Raw genomic sequence first — 20,750 nt, forward strand, 5'->3', positions numbered from 1 at the left:
CAGAAACGGTCTCTGGCTGCGGGGGGAGAGGGCCTCTGCCATCACCGCCGCACTTGGCCTCCTGCACCCACTGCCTTTCAGCTGAAATAGCTCCTAAGTCCACACTGGGAAACCCAGCTACTGGACCAAGGCACACCTCTGAGGGATCACAGAAATTGCCTTAGGAATTCTCAACTGGGGGAGGGACCTTTAGGAGGTCACAGGAGAGTGGAACTTTTTTTTCCTGAATTTAGAAATTCTCCTTTCAAAAAGCTCAAAGCAATCCCCATAGGGAGATATACATCCACCATCTGCTGGAGACGGAGAATACTTGCAGGCTGGGGTCACTGCAGGGTTATGTATACTGTGACGTCAGCTTGCTCCATCTCCATCCGCTGGTAGGGGAGCATAAACCCACTGGTCCTGAGTCCATCTGTCTACATGCTAGGAAAACATCAAATAAACTTTTCAAGACAGATTAACCAAACCTACTGTTGTGTTGGGAATAACTAACAAAACAGTAATGAAATGTGGATTTGAGGTTTGAACTCCATGTCAGAGCTTTGCAGATCTTTTCCATAAAGGCTGACCTTAGATGGGCCTACGATGCTGCCATGGCTCTTATGCTATGAGCCTTGGCATGTCTTTCTACCATCAAACCTGCCTGGGCATGACAGAAAGAGATGCAATCTCCTATTCAATTACATAGTGTGCGTCTGTTCAAAAGAAACAAAAACCTGAGTGGACTTTCTAAGAGCTTTAGTCTGCTTCAGACAAGAGGACTAAAGCTCTCTTGCAGTCTAATCTGCGTAAGGCCTGTTCACCTCTGTAGACATGTGGCTTTGAAAAACAAAAATACTGGAAGAACAGACTGGTTAAGGGGGATACTACGTCCTTTCATGATTAGGAGAATTTGCATGAGAGAAATTTGGAAGAGGATTCCTCTGGTGAGATATGATTTATCAACCAGCAGAACAGAAACTCCCTCACAAACCTAAGAAAATGAAGTCTTCAGATGGAAACCTCATCTTTTCCTGTGGAAGAGAGGAATCACTGTGGACACTTCCTGTTCAGATAAATCCTCACATCCATAATTGTACCCCCAGGAATGCTAAGACTCCTCTCAGATAGAACCTGTGAAAGGAGATGATCTGATGGGGAGAAGGGGATGTAGTCTAGAGCTCGATATATCCTGATGCACAGGAGATCCACAATGGTGTGGATGGCATCAGAACTTATTCCCTTCCCTTTCCTCTAGTGTTGAAGATGGTGTGTTGAAAGATTCAGGGATGGCTAGACTCAATTTGAATTGATGCTGTCAATGTCAGTGCAGGGAATCGAGCAAAGCAAAGTCCTAGTGCCTCCTGAATTCTTCTGTTCAGCTCATCATCAAAAAATGACAATGACAATACAAGGTGGGAGGTAGGAGAAGTCATCACATCTTCCTGGGTCACCTGTGGTGTAAGGAGGCTGTGACTTGAGCCCTTGGAGGCTGTTGTATTCTTGCAGACTCTTTTGAAGGTGAGCGGCCTTCTCTGCAAGAATGCTTGGGAAGAAATATGGTTAATGCCAGTTTCTCCCTGTTCTAATCACTATCAACCAAGACTGAAGTTGGTACTTCTCCACCTTCACCTGACGTTCTCCTTCAGCATCCCCTGGTGACAATACTGATGAAGCAGAATCCATTGCTTTGAATAAGAGGAATTGGAGATTACTCTATCTTGTTGGCCTTTATTGGAGCTTGATATCCTCTAGATAATGATGGACTATGCCTGGGCCCTTCAATGTCAATGCCTCCAATGCAGGTGGCTCAGACTTATCTAACCCAAAGAGCTTTTCCATGAACTAAAACTGGGTTCAGTGGCCTCAGAGTCATCTTCCTGTATGTGGAGAATCCCAAGACACAGCACACATCTGTCATACAGATCTGTGACAGACATGTTGTTGCTGCACTTGGAAAAGCCTCTGGTCTTCTTCGGTTTGGTGGACATCAGATGAAAAATGACAGATGCAAAAGTGAACGGCTCATTTTGAAAAAGAATAAATATCTGACTAATGCACCAATACCGGTTTCAATACAGCCATGGAAAAATAAAGAAAACTTGAAAAAGTTCACCAGATCTTACTTAAGAAGTTGAAGAGGAGGAGATGATTTTTGAAAAGAAGGTATCACATGGAAAGCCAGGAATAGAATGAAGAGGCAAAGGAACATTTTTCCTCAGCCAAAAGAAATCCAACTAGCTCTGTGAAAAAAAAAACAAAAAACTGAACTGAAATGGTCCTTGCATGATGCCCTCAATGTGGGATGTGGCAGCACATGCTCAGTAGAGCTCTGAAAGTTCTAGAAGGTATGAAGTCAGCTTTACTGATCAGACTCTGTCTGATGACATCACCCATCTGTGAGGGACTCTCATATCCTGCTTGTCCTTGGAGAAAAATGTTTTTACCTTCAGAATTTTACAGATATCATGCCAGGAACATCTCCTGATCCTGCAGGACCCTAATCCCATTGAGACCAGGAGACTGACAACATTCTAAAAGATGCAGTCAGAGAAAGCACCACACAACACAAAGGCCACTGAGAACATAAAACTTGAAGATAACTTTACAAAAAAAAAAAAAGGGTATTTAAACAGGACCTTTTCCCTCCAATGTTAAATACAGTATTACAACATAACAGCAACTCTGCTTCCAACTATTAGGAAATTTATTCTGAAATACTGTTTTGACACATTTAGGGTAGGATTAGGATTGAGTAAAATTAGATTTAAAAAAAAAAAGTGCAAGAAGTCTGCAAAGTCAATTTGCTTGCAAACTAGCAAATTTTTGCAAAAGGTCTTCATTTCTAGTGACTTCTGAAAAGAAAATAATTCCACAGGAAAAAATTGGGAAGACATATGGTTGTTTAAACAAACTGTGCTACATGACTTTTGCCTAATCCTTAAGAGGGCAATATCCAAAGGGAGTTTTAGCTATGTAAAATCAGCTATCTGAAAATTGCCCACCCTGCATGGGGGTAAAAGTGTTTGCAGCGTTCCAGGAACAGAGTTAGATCGGGGGGGAGAAAGATATGTGCAGAGTTTTGGACAAAAAGCTCATCCGCAGAAAAAGAAGGTGCAAATCCCTGCAGATACGTTTTCCTCGGGCAATTTTCAACAGGCTCATAATTTTACTTTACAATTTGTGCAAAAGCCACAGGTAAAATGCACCCATGGACCTTTCAGCTAAGCAGGCAGTATGTAAACCGCCCTTCCCCTCCCCCAAATGTAGTCCTTTCAAGCAAAGGTCAGGCAGTGCTTTATGCAGAAGTTTTCACATGCCCAATTTTTTTCTGCTTCCAGGAGATGTAGGACATAAACACCTTGGGCAAAAGTTGCACTACTTCAAAATTATACAAGCAAAGAGACTTGCGGGCTTCTCTGCACATGTTTTGCTCTTGATTTTATGCTGGTCAGTGGTGGGCATACATTTTCCTGCACAGAAATCAACAGAACACAACAGCAATACTACCTGGTAATTTTGGAGTCTCTGTATGGGATGTGGCTGCTTTTCCTCCTTGGGTCCCCTAAGGCACTAATCACATTGCCCAAGGCCAGTAAGCCCGAATTAATCTGAATGCTCTCTTTCAGCCGCTCTCCTGTGTTGCCAGTTTTCAAGATGCGCTCAGAACCTGCCAAATCCACAAAGTGAAACTTTGAGATAAGCACCTGTCCCAAGCCAAGGATAGAGTCCTGATCTTTGAGTGCTAGCCGAGTGATGCGGCTCGGACCCCGTCTCTGCTCCATGGTAACAGTGAAAATGGTATGGGACCGGCTGGACTGCACGTTGATCTGAGTGGCTGCGGTGTGTTTGGCTGTGTTTCCCATTTCAAGCATGCTCAGCACCTCATCCAATCCTTCCACTTCATTCTCCTTCACCCCACAGAGCACTGAAAAAAAGGAAACATCTTCAGTAAAATTCATGCAAGAAAATAAACTTGTCCCTTTAAAAAGAATACAAATCTCATTCTTCCAGATTTCACAACATGAGAAAGTGAATGGGGTCCTAGAGAAAAGAAAATTGGTTCTTACCTGATAATTTTCGTTCCTGTAGTACCACGGATCAATCCAGACTCCTGGGGTTTTGCCTCCCCTCCAGCAGATGGAGACAGAGAAAGTTTTGACAGATTCTGCCTTATATGCCAAGGTACCGTCCACAGTCTGTCAGTATTACTCAGTGTCAAAGCAGAATGGTTCAAAACCAAACTAACTATATACACGAAACCGGAAACTCAATCTGGATCACTAACCCCAACTGTGAACCAAACCCGTTAAATAGGGTAAATAAGATTGATCTGAAGACCAGAAGTAAACAAATGCTGAAGGAGTGGACTCTCCTTACCTCTATGCGCTAAGCGGACGGGACTCTGGACTGATCCATGGTACTACAGGAATGAAAATTATCAGGTAAGAACCAATTTTCTTTTCCCTGTACGTACCTGGATCAGTCCAGACTCCTGGGATGTACCAGAGCTTTTCTTACCTGGGATGGGATCCGGAGAGGCCCGCTCTCAGCACACCTTCTCCAAAACCTCCCGCATCTGGGTCCTGGACATCCAGCCTGTAATGCCTCGCAAACGTATGTAAGGATTTCCATATAGCTGCTCTGCAAATCTCCTGTGGCGAAACCTGTTGACATTCCGCCCAAGAAGCCGCCTGAGAACGGGTTAGCCAACGGGTTATCGTGGTCTTAGATGCCATATTACCCCTTTTTGGGCCACTCCAGAGCACAAAGTGATGATCCGAGACATGGAAACTGTTGTTAACTTCCAAATAATGCAGTAAAGCCCTGCAAACATCCAACTTCCTTAAGTCCTTAGAAAGGGGATCAGACGGGTCCAGTTCCGAAAAGGATGGGAGCTCCACTGATTGATTCAAATGAAAGGAGGAAACTACCTTTGGAAGAAAGGAAGGAACCGTTCGCAAGGATATTCCAGAATCTGAAATCCTTAAGAAGGGCTCCCTGCATGATAATGACTGAAGCTCGGACACTCTACGAGCAGAGGAAATCGCCACTAGAAAAAACACTTTCAATGTGAGGTCTTTCAAAGTTGCCCTTTTCAAAGGCTCAAAGGGCGCCGCACACAAAGCCGTGAGGACTAAGTTTAAATTCCAAGACGGATAAGGATGTCTCACCGGCGCACATAAATGCTTCGCTCCCCAAAGAAAGCGAGAGACATTTGAATGTGCAGCCAACGCTACCCCCTGTATGGTACCGCGTAAACAACCAAGAGCTGTCACCTGCACCCTCAAGGAACTACATGATAATCCCTTAGCTAACCCAGCTTGAAGGAAACCCAAAATATCTGGCACGGACGTCCGGGTATGAACAATCTGTCATTCTACGCACCAAGACTTAAAGATCTTCCATACTCGGACATAAGACAGGGAAGTAGAAGTTTTACGTGACCTCAAAAGTGTAGCCACTACAGCGTCCAAATACCCTTTGCCCTTCAACCGCTGCCTCTCAAAAGCCATGCCACTAGACAGTCTGGGGAAGAGTTGGGTTTTACAAAGAAAAACCATAGAATGACTGAGACACAAAACCCTCATGCGATCAGGAGAGCCTAAGGACTCTTCCTTAGTGATGCGAGCATGAGCAGAAGCATACTCCGCATGACAGAAACATTACAAGCAGGATTTTGGATCCGTAACCCTGATAATGAAGTATGCCTAGAACCTCCTGTGTACAGGAAAATGCCTAAAGATGTAAACAAGAGGACGATACTTGGATGAAGACCGCACAGTTTTCTTCAGTGTCAGAAGACAACCAAAAACCCAACTGGGGTCTGAGAACTCCCCAGAAATAAACTGCGGTCCACTGACTCCAAAGGACAAAATGTCTCTGCAGAAGTGCGCCCATGTGTGATTGATAGGCACAATGGGCAGAAAAACCCAAGCAACGCTTGGAGAATAATCCGCAACAATGGCAGGACCTGAGCCATGCCGAAGTACCAGATCTAGCTGAACACGCAGGACAGTGTCAAGAGTTTCAGAAGATGATCAGCAACCCCTGAATAGATCACTAGCCCAACTCCCGAGCAGAGAGAAAAGTTAAGCCTGAAGCTCACCCACACTGCATCCTGTCAAAAGCAGGACCATCCATCCTGACTACAGGAACATTCAGGTGAGCAGGAAGGCACTTTGGGCAACCTAGTGAAGTGAGAAAGCTAAAGGCAGTATGGGCCAGAGCCTGGCCAAAAAAAACAGGGAAAAACGTGATGGTATCTTTCCCTGCAGGTATACACTAAAATATACCACGAATACCTTAGCTGTTCTTCCCCTCCCACTGACATTCCAACTGGAAGTCGGAGGGAGCAAGAGCACAAGGAGACAGACCGCTGGACTGCGGGGGTAAGCACAATTCACCAGGTAGTATATCCCAACCCCAAGCGAATAACTCACTGCCGATTCCAGTAGGTAGTTACCCACCGAGACAGAGCCCTTAGGCCGCTTGGAACAGCTGAATTGAGAGCAAATTCCCCAGAGAAGAAATCCAGAAACACTCCACTAAGAGACAGGAACCTAGCCAGCCCAGAAACTCAAAGGACACCAGGGCAGGGCCAAGGCAATCTTGGAATAGACTGCCAAGCACCTGGCAAAGGTATTAATACCCCAGCCATCAATGCAAATACTTCCCCCAAGTAAGCCTATGGTTCAGTAATGGAACAATTGTTACATGAACCAGGACTCCCCTGTCCGCAGACAGGGTTATCTTCAAAATGGGGAAGTATAGCTTGCATGCCACTGCAACCAAGAGCAGCACCTCTGTTGCGGAGTCCCTCATCCCTCAACTCCCTTAACCATGGATATGGCAAATGGTTGGAAGGCATATTCACCAGTTAGATGGACGAGAACCCGCCTCACTGAGGCAGGATCCCGCAGGCGAGAATGACTGGTCATACCGGCCCATTGAGCTCAGAAGGCATCAAGGTGATTCCTGGATGGGAGAAACCTTTACCATTCACCTGGGAGCGTTCATGGTGTCTGAAAGCCATAGGCCAGTGATGGGACAGCACAAGGCCCCTCAGTGCTCCATCGGGACACTGCCAAGGCGCCTCAAAGGCACCAGACCACTATGCCTGTATGCCTCAGTGTAGCAGGTTGCCTTGACTAAAGGGCGACCCTGGCACTTGATCCATTCAAGGCCAAAGTCCCTGTTGCTAGACGGCTTCAGTAGCTCTCGAGGGCTCGAGTGCGGTTGATGGCCTCGAGACGACCAGGGGCCGCTGGCCTCCATGGCAGCCCTGCACCTTGATGGCATTGAGGGCGTTGATGGTATCGGGACAGCTCCGCACTACAATGGCAATGAGGCCATGCACCTCAATGGCCCCAAGGTGGCCGCAGCAGAGGGCATGCCCCTCGATGGCATTGGGGAGGCCACTCACACACCTCGATGGCACCAGGGGTGGCCACTCATACACCTCGATGGGACCAAGGGCATCGATGCCACCGAGGGCATGGAATGGAACCGAGGCATTCATGGCAAAGGGATGGGACCGAGACATCAATGACATGGAATGGAACTGGATGGGTCCGCTACTTCAAAGCTCAAGGCCCTCGATGACTCCGGTGCCTCAAGTTCACAGATGCCAATGGCACAGAAGGCCCTTACGGCATTGAGGGCAGTCACACACTCCAGCACCTCAACGGCATCAAGGGCGACCATGGCACTCAATGGCAGTTCTGGTCCCCAACACAATCCTGTCAGTTATTGATGCATCAGATTAACGGTGCACTGGTCACAGAAGTGCACAGGCAACCATTACTGGGCATGGCACTGAAGGTGTGGCAGGAAGTTGCTTGCCCAGGCTCCTCCTCACCCTCTCTCCTGAGAAGACTGCACTGCCATCACCAGTAAGCAGGAGGAGAGGCTACGTCATCCAGGGCTCCTGCCTGTGGAGAATAGTTCCTCTGGGTGTGGGGGTGGATGAGCTCTCCCCCCACATATGGTCCTCGATCTCTTCACTGTCTGATCTCCATTGATGCCGATGTGGCCTAGTGGCCTAGTGGTTAGAGCAGGGGGATTTGAACCTGGGAGAGCAGGGTTCAAATTCTCACTGCTGCTCCTTGTGATCTTGGGCAAGTCACTTTAGCCTCCACTGCCTCAGGTACAAATTTAGATTGTGAGCCCTACGGGGTTAGGGTTAGGGTTAGGGTTATAGTTATTCACTACCTGAATGTAATCTGCTTTGAAGCGCTGAAAAGCAGAATATAAAAATCAGATTTAAAAAATCTGTGTACAATACTGATGCTGTTCACAGATTTATATACAAGCGTTGTATATTTACAGAAGCAGCAATTTGTCCTTCCCGATATAGCACGTCCACCAAAGATGTACATGTCGGGGGACTCAGTTACTTCAGTGACATCTGTGAATATCAGTGTTCTAAGATTTAAATAAACTATTTTTGGATACCAAAATTATTTTCTGCATTCTATATGTGATTACTTTTGCTACATCTGCATATACTGGATCTTTAACTGTGACTGCTGCACTACTCATTGTTTTGGTGCAGTTCTTCTTCACTTGTTTCATTATATTTCTCCCAAAATTAAAAAAATAAAAACGACGGTATATAAATGGCCAAATAAATAAATAGAAGCTTATAATCCCTTTCAGCCATTTGAAGAGGAGATTGGGAGAAGGCTGACCAAAACAAGAACCATCACAGTCCACAGCAAATAAGCATGAGGTTATTACCATACACATTGGGGCAGATTTTCAAAGGAATACGCGCGTAACCCCCAAAAAGCTGCCCCTTCCACCCCCTGCGCACGCCGGGCCTATCTTGCATAGGCTCGGTGGTGCGCGCAAGCCCCGGGACGCGCATAAGTCCCGGGGCTTTCCTGGGGGCGTGTTGCAGCCGGCACGTCATCGGGGGGCGTTCCAGGGGCGGGGCCGCAGGCGTGGTTCCGGCCCAGGGGCATTCTGGGGGCGTGGCCGCAGCCTCCGGACCAGCCCCTGGACCGGCAGGCGTAACTTGTAAAATAAAGGTGGGGGGGGGGGGAAATTAGTTAGGGCTGGGGGGTGGGTTAGATAGGGAAAGGGAGGGGAAGGTGGGTGGGGGGGGGGCCAGAGGGAACGGAGGATGACTGTGTGGCTCGGTGCGCGCAGGCTGCCGATTTTGCGCAGCCTTGCACGCATCGACCCTGTATTTTATGACATGTGTGCGGCAGCGCGCGCATGTTATAAAATCGGGAGTAGATTTGTTTGCGCTGGGTTGCGCGAACAAATCTACTCCCGCGCACACCTTTTAAAATCTACCCCATTATGTTTAAACTGTTTATTAAGGAAACAAGAAAAGGCAACAAATGCTTAACAGACATTGGTTTCTGATATATACATATTAATATTTTTTATTCTGGCCACTAGATTTAGAAACAGAGAAACATGATGACATAAAAGACTTTATGGCCCATCTAGTCTGCTTTGTCCTTCTCTGGGACAGGTGGGAATTAAGAGGGTCACTGGATGTGATAAATATAAATTCAGTACAACAATTCTTACCAATGTTGCCTTTCTCAACTTCTCGAATCTGAATGTCTTTACTGGCTGTCTCCACCTCCAGAAGATCCCTGAAGTCTTCCTTATATACTTCCAAGTAAGAGATCTTCACAGTGTAATCAATGAGGTCATTCTCATCAATAAGTCTGAAGATTTCCGCCATTGCACGCGGGATAATGCCCTGCTCATCCTCGCTGATGGAAGCTGATGGGCCAAGAGGGAAACACAATCAGAACACAGAGCACAGCTTCTGCACTCAAGAAGCAAGATCAAAATAACCACTTAATTTCATCTGGAATCAGTTTTTTTTAGTTTAAAAAACAGCCAGATTTAGTTCTAATCCATTCAGAGTGGTGCCCAGTGCTTTTAGCCACCCTGATTAAGAATTGTAGAGGAGTGATTCCCAACCTGTGGTCCATGAGACCATAACAGAGGGTCTGCCAGATGAGAGGCAATCATAATGCAGCTGCTGGGGAAAAAAAGCAGGCTGACTTTACCTCTGAAGAACTCGGATCTAAGGCTGATCCCACATGCTCCACAGCCTCAAGGGACCCAAACCCATGCAGAGAGGAGGAGGGGAAGAATCCCTGGCGAAGAACTGCCTTCATGAAGGGCCTGAACTGATACAGACTAGGAAGAAAACAGCTGATTGCCACTTTGAGGACCTGAAGCCAGATCCTGCAGGAGGGGAAGTGTGCTGACAGAGGACCTTCATTAGCCGCTGCCCCACATGACTGCAGGAGGAGGAGGAGGTAAGCAGGGCGATGACCCTGAGGAACATTTCTGGGAACTGTTGCATGTGTTCTGTCTGCCCCAAAGGCCTGACAGAGAGACAGAAATATTCAGGTAAGTAGTAGGGCCATGGGGGGGGGGGGGGGTGTGAGCCCAGGAAAGAATCACTCAAGAAGGAGCTACAAGGAGTAAAGGGAAGAAGGGAGGAAGCAACACAAGAGGGAAAGCACTTGAGAAGAGGCTTTGAGAAGAGGGCAGGAAGATAGCAGCATTCAGGAAGAGGCCACAGGAAGAGGCCAGGATGGAGAGGTCCAGGCAAGGGACCAGAGGGAGTAGAAGACAGGAGGAAAGTTACTCAGGATGGGATCAAGGGTGGGGGGAAACAGGACAGGAAGGAAGGCATTCAAAAAGGGGACATGGAAGGAGGGCAAGAGGGACAGAACAGAGGAAGGGGATATGGGGGAGAAGGCACGAGGAAGAGGCCAGAAGGAAAGGCACTCAAGAAGAGGCCAAAGGTGGGTGGAAGCAGGGCAGGAGGGAAGCCATTCCGGAAGAGGCCATGGGGGGCTGGGTAATGGTAGGAGAGAGAGGTGACCACCAGGGATTATGAGGAAGGCAGTACAGACAGCTGCCAGGGTCAAGGCAGGAGGTGAGAGTAGCAGAAAACTTCCAGGGATCATTTTGAAAGTCACCCATATAAAGTCTGCAGGTACTAAAGTACCAGTGGCATCATTGGCCCCAGAATTTTCTAATGGAATTTCCACAAGGAGTTTCTTTTAGAAATTTCTTGCAGGTCTCCTGCAGGGGGGGTGAGGGATGAAGAAATGAAGAGAGAATAGTGGGGAGATGTGAGAGAGAGAAGAAATGATGGGGAGAAACTGGAGAGGAAGACTGGGAGGGAGAAACTAGAGACAGAGACTGATAGTTTGCACCTGAGGAGACAAAAAGGGGATGGGGGAAGTTACACTGGTGGGGATGGGTAGGAAAGAACTAAATGAGAAAGGGCTTATAATAGTAAGAGATACTGGTGGGGTGGAAGCTGGGGGAATATAAAGACTAGTGAGGATGCACTGGGATGAGAGAGAGAGACTGGTGAGGTGGGGTTAGGAAGGCGGAAGAGGGAGAGAGACTTGTGGAGGAGATGGGTTAGAGACTGAGGAAAGGCTGGGGATGGGAGAGGCTGTGGGGAGAGAGAGAGAGAGAAACTAGTGAGGAGTGGTTAGGGGAGGGAAGAGAGACTGGTAGGAGCAGGATGGGAGTCCCTAAAGCTTTTGGATGTTGAAAAGGGATCCTCTGCATCCCAAAACCTCTGCTATAGTGTACAATAGCTGCTGCATGGGAACGAATGTGACAACTATCCAAGAACGGAGGCTACTGGATATATAGGCCAAATTAACATATCATCAGCTAAAAATAAAGAATTTGCATTGGTACTTCCCGCTAATCATTACATAGCAATTTAAGTTGAAAGACAACAAGAAGTCCACTACACCCAACCTTCCTGAAGCCAATTTTACAACAATGAAAAAATGATGCCTTCCTAACACCAAATACTGCAATCAATTCCAAACTGCTGGATTAGCATTTTTGGCTAGCATATAGCAATATTTATTTATAGTTTATCATCATATCCAATGCCTTTTTCCTAAAACGTGTCCAATTTACTCCTAGATTCATCAAAATGCTATAATATCGCATGCATAACGTCTGCGGTAAGAGAAAGGAGCGTGTTAAGGGTAATTTTTACAATTACCACACTTTACAGTAACCTAGAGCTTCGCATAGTGCGGTAAACTTTTCACACTCCGCGATACTTCTATTTTGCAGCTCAGAGAGAGAGAGAGACTATTTATAAGGCCCTCATAGTAGTCAACTATTTATCTCTCTATAGAAGGGCCAGCTAATAGCTCAAGGTGAGGTGTAGGTGGTGGTTTAGGGGCCAGTTTTACATGCAGAATGAGACGTACAAACTGCACAGCACACCTCGTTGAAGATTTGACATCATTTGGAGTGAGGAAAGTCTCACAAAGATGAGATTTTTATAATTTCTCTCACCCTAGCTTGATGGACTCTATAATAGGGTACCATCAAGGCGAGATAACATAGCAGAAATCTCATCTTTGTGAGACTTTCCTCACGCCAAATGATGTCAAATCTTCAACGAGGTGTGCTGTGCACTTTGTATGTCTCGCTCTGCATGTAAAACTGGTCCCTAAACCGCCACCAAAACCTCACCTCGAGCTATTAGCTGGCCTTCCTTTAGTCATATAAATAGTTGAATACTGTGAAGGCCTCCACAGAGATGCTCTCTCTCTCTTCAGTCCCCTCCCCCCTCCCAAAGCTAGAAATGGCCGAAATGCAATTTGCAAAATTTATTGCAAATTGCGTTATGGCCGTTTCAGGCATATTGCACAGCTTTGCACCAGGAAAAAAGGTGTAGTTATTTCCAGCATTAAAACCATAATAGCATGCGTTATGCTATATTGCCCCACATTTTAATTAATTCCTCCCAAACCCCACCCCTTCTAAATATTTGCATTTGCAGCATGCGATAATACGATTATTGCATGTGTTAACACGTTATCGCTTGCGTTAACGCCATAACGCATTTTGATGAATGAACCTATGAGTTTGCAATTGATTAGATATGAACACTTAGACACTGATTTGTTGAAAGGACATGAGAAGAGACAACTACATTTGCTAGGAAAATGTTGCATAAATTCAGCACTCCGATCTTTAAAAATCCCTTCTTTTGAAGGTGGTGAAATCTGTAAACCCTGAATCTTAGAAAATGCCCCCTTACAAGGATTGTAATTACTTTGGTAAAACAACTTCCTGCCAAATCCCTGTAGGGACCAACATAACATTAAACCACAATTTTTCAGTCAACATTCTCATGATCAACAACTTTCCTGCAAGCCCAGCACATTCACATTCAGGGGCAGATGCAATAAAGTTCACCCAGCCTAGCGCACAGCTTAACAAGCAGTTGGATGCACTTTTTAACGCACACCCATAACCTACAATGCAATAAGAGGAACAGCACATCCAAAAAGTGCGTTGAAATAAAGGCATAGCTAATAGGGCTCATCATACGTAAATGCCATGTAGATGAGGCTATTAGCTATTACCCTGCAATGCAAAAACTCCCTATGCGCCCAAGGCGCACTTTTTAACCCGTAAAAGTTTACACCTGATAAAAGTCTTCCTGCACGTCAAGGGCTCAACTAGAAAACCCCCCAAAAACTGCTTTTCTGCGGTTCCTCCTACTTAGTACTGTCAAGATACTAAATAGGAAAAACCACAGAAAGCAGCACCATGCAAAAAATAAGTCTTGATGTAAAGAAAAGAATTTCAGGGAGCACCATATACACGCTCCGGGCTATGTATATTAGGCGTACGTATCGTGCCGATAAAATAGCTGCCACAGGAAAAAATGGACCCTTGTAAATTGAGCGCCCATTTCCTAACCTGCGCACAGCCATGTCTCCTGGGCACCCGATGCTACGTACATGCTAGGGACGCACAATTTATCCCTAGTGCGTCTATTTTAGCAAGGCAGCTCATTTACATATTGCATCGGGTGCCCAGGAGAGGTGGATATGCACACAATAAAAAACATGCGCCCATTTTGTATGCACGTTTTTTCCGTGCACTTTACTGCATCAGCCTGTTAATGACACTGAAAGGACTGGAGACAGCCTTGCTACCATTCATATAAAAAGCATCCATGGCCTGAACAGTAATGTAAAAGTGCTAGATTCTTTGTAGAACACCTTATCACATCCAAAAGCATTTCGGCATTTATAAGCTCAATTGCTTTTAAAAAAAAAAAAAAAGTAATATTTATATTTGTATAGATCTAAATGAATGCCAATATAATACCAGCAGAAAATCTCTCATAAGTAAAAACAGCAGCACCACTGCAGCCAGAACACTCTCTGCTACAATGCTGGTCTGCAGGCAAAGACAATCTCACAACAAAAAAAAGGCTATACAGAGAGCCATCTGGATGATAAAATGCACAATGCAACTGCACAAAGTGCAGTTACTTATTGATTGTTCTCCAGCTTGCATTCATCAACACTACAAACTGTGACTTACACATATGCATCCATCATTTTCCTATTCCAACATACTCACAACTAATCATAAACAAACTCATAAACAGAAACACAGTTTCAAGTCACTGCTTAATAAAGAAAGAAAACAGGAAAAGAAACACAATAAAAGTTGAATTTAAGTTTAGTCTCTCTCTACCGCCGCCCTGATGTCTTCAGCTAATCTTCGATCCATAAAGAGTAGACCCCCAGGAGAAAGAAGATTTCTTCAGGTTTCTGGCCCCATTGTTTTCAAATGCATGCTGTATGAACAGCCCATATATCACTGCAATTTGGGAACGTGAATCACCGCGTTCAGGTTCAACAGCTTAACATCACTTCCATTTCTACCCTCTTCTGAAGGGATATGCAAGGAGAGACCATAAAAACATCCAGAGGAATGCGAAGAAATTCGAGACCTGTCCCAAACCACTTTGAGAACCCATTGATCCAAATTAATCTGGATCCACCTGTGATAAAAAATATATATATATATAGGCAACCACCTATCTTCTGCACCACCAGGTGAGCCCGCAAACCTTCATTGGGAAGACCGAAATGCTCCACCTCTGGAGCCCACATCCTTTTGAGGTCCTTGGGAGCAAAAAGACTAAAACCTGTGGAAGGGACAGGACCTCTGGGAAAAACCTCCCCCTATAAGGCCAAAACGCTGGTAGTTTCGAGAGCGGCCAGCTGCCCAAAAAGACCAGGCAATGGACTTCTTGTCCTCTGGCAAACGAGGGATATCGATCTCTTCCCATTTACTTTCCAGTTTTTCTAATTTGCTGCCAAACAAAAGCAAGCCCTTGAAGGGCAGCTTGCTAAGATTGGCCTTTGAAATAGTATCCACTGACCAGTTGCACAGCCACAGCTGCCGCCTGGCCGCAGTAACCGAAGCAGCTCTTCCGGCAGTTGTGTGAACCAAGTCACAGCCTGCATCAGCTAAGAAAGCGGCCCCAGTACTACCATAGGTCCAAGATCGGACACGGCGCTAGCAGAATCTTGACAAAGACGCAAGGTAGCCTGAGCTGCCAAAGCGCAACAAGAAGCAATTTGTAAGTTCATCATCACTGTCTCAAAGGCTTGCTTTAGGATAGCCTCAACCCTTCTATCCTGAGCATCTTTCAATGCCGCACCTCCCTCTTCTGGGATGGTGGGACATTTTGTGACACAACACACCAAGGCATCCACTTTAGGGAAACGCAACTGCTCTCTGGCCTGCAGATCCAAGGGATATAAACACGCCAAGATATGTCCTCCTTTAAAGGACACCTCTGGTGCACTCCATTCCAGAACAATCAACTCCTGGATTGCCTCCATAGGGGAAAGAAACAAGAAGCTTTGCCTAGGGTGACCAAAATGGGATCCTTCTCCTGCATCCCCAAGGAGTCAAACCCAGCCACTCCGATGGTTTTCAAGGTCTGAGAGATCAAGCTTGGCAACTCATCTCTATGAAAGAAATGTAAAAGACCAAATGGTCCATCCAGTTCACCCAGCAAGTTTCCTATTGCAGCAACTGCTGCTCCGTGCAGGTTACCCTCATGTTTCTGTTAAGGGTAGTAACTGCCACACTGTGTGATTACCCCCAAGCCATATGTTAAAGGGCAGTAATATTTACAATCAAAACCAAGCAACTGTCAAACCTATAATAAAATTACCACTAGCAACATTATGGGGTCAGCAGCCTTCTTGATAATTCAGACAATGCTGCTTGAATGTGATTTACTTTTCGACTTGGCCAGAGCAGTTCTGTGCTTTTTCCCTAATGTCTGTGTATCAGTACCCTGGACCGTTAAAGTCAGGGCCCAGTGTTGGCTGTTGTCTGAATCCAATTTCCCTCCCCCCCCTCGGCACATGCCGTTGAAGCAGAGAATGATGTTGCAATTGTGGTCAAGGCTTATTGGTTAAGGGTAGCAACTGCCGCTCCATGCAAGTTACCCCCATGCACCCTTTTCTTCATTTCCAACCTCTAGCTTTTAGGGTTCTACAGTGTTTATCCCATGCCTATTTGAATTCAGTTACTGTTTTCATCCTCACCACCACTTTTGGAAGGGAATTCGAGACATCCATCACCTTCTCCATGAAGAAATATTTCCTGATATTGGTTCTGGGTTGTCCCCCTGGAGTTTCCTTTTGTGACCCCTAATTCTACTGTTTCCTCTCCAATGGAAAAGGTTCAAAGTTCATGCATCATTGAAACCTTTGAGATATATATATCTCCCCTACACCTCCTCTTTCAGGATATACATATTTGGATCCTTCAGCCTCTCCTCATAAGTCTTCCGATACAGATCCCACACCATTTTGGTCGCTCTTCTCTTGACAGCCTGCATCCTGTCTCCATCCTTTTTGAGATACAGGCTCCAGAATTCAACAAAGTACGGCAGGTGAGACGTCATCAAAGACCTAAACAAGGGCATTATCACCTCCTTTTCTTTGTGGTTATTCTTCTCTCTATGCAGCCCAGCATTCTTCTGGCTTTAGCTATTGCCTTGTCACGTTGCTTTGCTGCCTTCAGTTCGAAGACATTATTACTCCATGCACATTAGTCTTTTACCCCTTATCACATACAGCTCTTTTGTATTACCACATCCCAGATGCACGACTCTGCCCTTCTTGGCACTGAATCCCAGCTGCCAAATCTTTGACCACTCTTCAACTTTTCTTAAATCACTTTTCATTCTTTCTACTCCTTCAGACATGTTCACTCTGTTGCAGATATTAGTATCGTCTGCAAATAGCCAAACTTTACCTTCAATCTCTTCTGCAAATTCACTCACAAAGATATTGAACAAAACCTGTCCCAAAGCTGATCCCTGTGGCACTCCAATTAATTTTCTCTGTTCAGAGTAGGTTCCATTTACCATTATATGCTGTCTCCTGTCAATCAACCAGTTTGTACTCCATTCCATTACCTTGGTGCCCACTCTCAAGCTTCTCATTTTATTCATGAGCTTCCTATGCAGGACCATATCAAAACCTTTGCTGAAATCCAAGAAAATCACATTGAGTGCTCTTTGTTGATCCAATTATCTAGTCACCCAATCAAAAAAATAAATCACATTTATCTGATATGACCTTCCTTGATAAATCCATGCTGCCTCAGGTCCAGCAACCCACTATCCTTATCTTCAGCAGAGTCTCCATTAATTTTCCCACCACTGAGGTGAGGTTAACCAGCCAATAGTTTCCAGCCTTTCATTCTTGTGAAGCAGGACCACCACTACTCTTCTCAAATTCTGCGACACCACTCCCATTTCCAGAATCTATTGAACAGGTCTTTCAGTGGACCTGCCAGCACATCACTGAGCTCCCTTAGTATTCTGCAAGGTACGTGTGACCAGGATTGACCACTGTTGGAAACAAGATACTGGGCTTGATGTACCTTTGTTCTGACTCAGTATGGCAAATCTTATGCTCTGCCATCCTGCCTGCTTCCTCCGCAAGCCTGGGCTGCATGTGCCCCCTTGCTTGTTTACATCACCACTGCCGTGGTACTGTTTGAGAGGATTCTTCCTGCCCTTCCCCTTATTCTTGGTAGGAAGGCCTGAAATGTCCATCTGATGGCTCTTAGGTCTAATATGTTTGTTGGCCAGAGTCTCTTCCCTCAATCAATTACCTTTAGCCAGCTAGCCCTGACAATGTGCTTCCCCAACTGACCATGCTAGCATCTGTGGTTAGCACAAGCTAGTAGACAATTTCCAGGTCTATTCCCTTTGTGAGATTGATGGGATCCAACCACCAGTCCAGACTCTCCTCCACTGCCTGGGGGACCCATAGGCAACAGTTGTAGATCTGAAAGGCTGCCGATCAGTGAACTAACAGCAATAGTTATAGCAGGCACATATGTGCCCTGGCCCAGGGAACTACATCTATGATGGTAGTCATTAGCCCTAGAAGCCTGATGTAGTTTAATATCCTGGGTGATTCCACATTGCAAAATATCCTCACCTACTCTTTATTTTGGTAACCCTCTTGGGTGCAGGGTCACAAGTCCTTTACTCACACCAAAGAGGGCACCTAAGATCTCGAGAGAGTTTCAAGTTGCTTTTTGCATAATTCACTACCCAGCCCAGCCTCTCTAAGAGCCAGACCACCATGGCTGAAGCCTGCTAGCTCTCCTGGGCGGTTTTTGCTCTGATGAGCCAATAGTCCAAATAGGGATGAACCAATATCCTTTGCTTGTGCAGAGCTGCCACCACAACCAACATGACCTTGGTAAAGGTCCTGTGAGATGTTGCAAACCCAAAGGATAGTGCCTGAAACTGAAAATGATGGCCTAGGTGCAAAAACAAGAGCCTTTGAAAGAAAAGTATCATGGGAATGTGGAGGTAGGCCTCTGCCAAGTCCCACGATGCCAGGAATGCTCCTTTTCTTACTGCCGTCATGACTGACTGGAGAATCTCCATTCTGAAATATGGTATCCTTAGATAGTTATTGACTCTTTTTAGATCTAGAACGGGTCAGAAAGTACCATCCTTCTTTGGAACCTCAAAATAAATGGAATAGGTCCCTTTCCAGAGGAGGGACTGGAATTATCACTTCCAAGTCCCACAATCTTTGAAGGATCATTTATAATGCCTCTTTCTTGATTTGTGATGTGCAGGGGGAAATCATAAACATGTTTGGCACTGGAGCAACATTATCTGGCATGTACCCCCTTGAAATTATATTCAGGAGTCATTGGTCCTCCGTTATATGGGCCCACTTGCGAGTCAGCGTAAAACTGCTCCAAATGTTCCCCTACCAGTATCACCAACAGAAGGGCTCACCTCATATCTTTGCGGGGCGTGTGCTACCTACAGTTGTTGGAGGCCTCTTGGCTTTGTGAAAAGAATGAAATTTACCTTTTGATGTGTATGCGATTGCCAAACCTGACACCTTATCCTTGCATTGGTGCCTGAAATGCTGCTGCCTAAGCCCCTGTGTACACAGCTGAAATCTGTCCTCTGGGAGTGTTCTAGGCTTGGTTTCACCCAAGTCCCTCACCAATTTCTCCAAGTCTTCCCTGAATAAGAGTCCCCTCTTAAAAGACAAGATTTTGACATTGAATCTGCTGCCCAATTACAGAGCCAGAGGAGCCTCCTGGCTGCTACTCAGGAGGTGACTGATATAGAGGCCAGTGTAATGAGATTGTATACTGTATCTGCTAGAAAGGCCACTCCCAACACTAAGCGTGTGGTTTCTTGATTCTCAGGTAGTTGCTGAATCTAGGGTAAGGCAGCCTGAACTATTTAACCCCCGTATATCGAGGCCTGGTCTGCTATTGCTCCTATGGTGAAGCTTGCTTGAGGCCTGGGGCTCTCTTAGCACTGTACATCCCTCTATGGGGATAGTAATTCTACAGCACACTGCTGACACCAGCACACCCACCTTCAGGATTCTCAATAACTTGTTCTTCTCATCCACAGGGAGGGGATACATTGTCCTACCTCTTCTAAGTCCTCCCTGAGGGGATTCCCAATCATCCAAAACCATCTGCCTCATGCAACAGAGGATTCTTGATGGCCTCCTTATCCCTTGTAGGATGAGGTTGAATACCTGAAATTTTCAAGCCACCTGTATACTAGAGATGATGGCTGTGAACTCCTCTTTGCGGAATAGTCTAACTATTGAAGAATTTTCTTCTTTCTCCAACAAGCACTGGCCTTCTTCCTGGGAGCTTGAGGATACACTTCGCCCTGCTTCATCCCCCAACCATTCCTCCAGTCCAGAGTCTGGCACTGTAATTATGGCAGGGGAAGATTTTAACCTCAGCACCTCCTATGAGTGTTTAGGGGCCCCAGTTTTGCCTTCCAGGGATCTTGATTCCACCATGGAACCAGGCTTCTGCATAGCAGAGAAAGTTGGGTGCATTAAGAAAACAAAATCTGGAGAAAAGCCCACAGTGTGGGACTGATCCAAAGTCTTGCTCTAGGCCTGTACATTTTGCCTCAGGATACATACCTAGGTGCCAATAACTGGGAGGACCCACCTGGGAGGTAGCTACACTAGGGAAATCAATCCCTAGAGGTTGTTGACCCAGAAGCTTTGCAGACTATACCACGTCAGAGATGCATTCTGACTATGGGAGCTATGCGATAAGTCCATCTACATCTGTCCACAGCTGCAGGAGACAGAGACTACTTGCAAGCACCTACAACCATTCCCCTTTGTCCCCAATGTGAGGACATAGCAAAAGGGGTGTGTTCTCTATCTCTGAGGAACGGAGAAATCCCAAGTGTAATGGACTGGTTTAGCAAGTGTAAAGGAATATTTTTAGATATATATTGCCACTCCTCTTTCTTTTCTTTTTACCCCGTCCTTCCTGTATAGATTATAGCCCAGTATAAATAATTCCCAGCTGTGGATTTCCAAGTACCATTTCTTCGTGACAGCTGCTAAATCCAA

General features: G+C 45.8%; 1 protein-coding gene across 1 annotated transcript in view; it reads right to left on the minus strand.

Annotated features, from left to right (window-relative positions):
• Positions 1-20,750, minus strand: part of KIF7 (kinesin family member 7) — a 170,744-nt gene that overhangs the window by 135,363 nt on the left and 14,631 nt on the right. Inside the window, exons 2-3 of the mRNA XM_029609223.1 lie at positions 9,529-9,729; positions 3,490-3,907 (exon numbers count right to left, since the gene is read on the minus strand). Of these exons, the coding sequence (XP_029465083.1) occupies positions 3,490-3,907; positions 9,529-9,729 (619 nt within the window). The remainder of the gene's footprint in view (positions 1-3,489; positions 3,908-9,528; positions 9,730-20,750) is intronic.

Source organism: Rhinatrema bivittatum, chromosome 7, assembly GCF_901001135.1.
Source record: "Rhinatrema bivittatum chromosome 7, aRhiBiv1.1, whole genome shotgun sequence".
NCBI classification, from domain to species: domain Eukaryota; kingdom Metazoa; phylum Chordata; class Amphibia; order Gymnophiona; family Rhinatrematidae; genus Rhinatrema; species Rhinatrema bivittatum.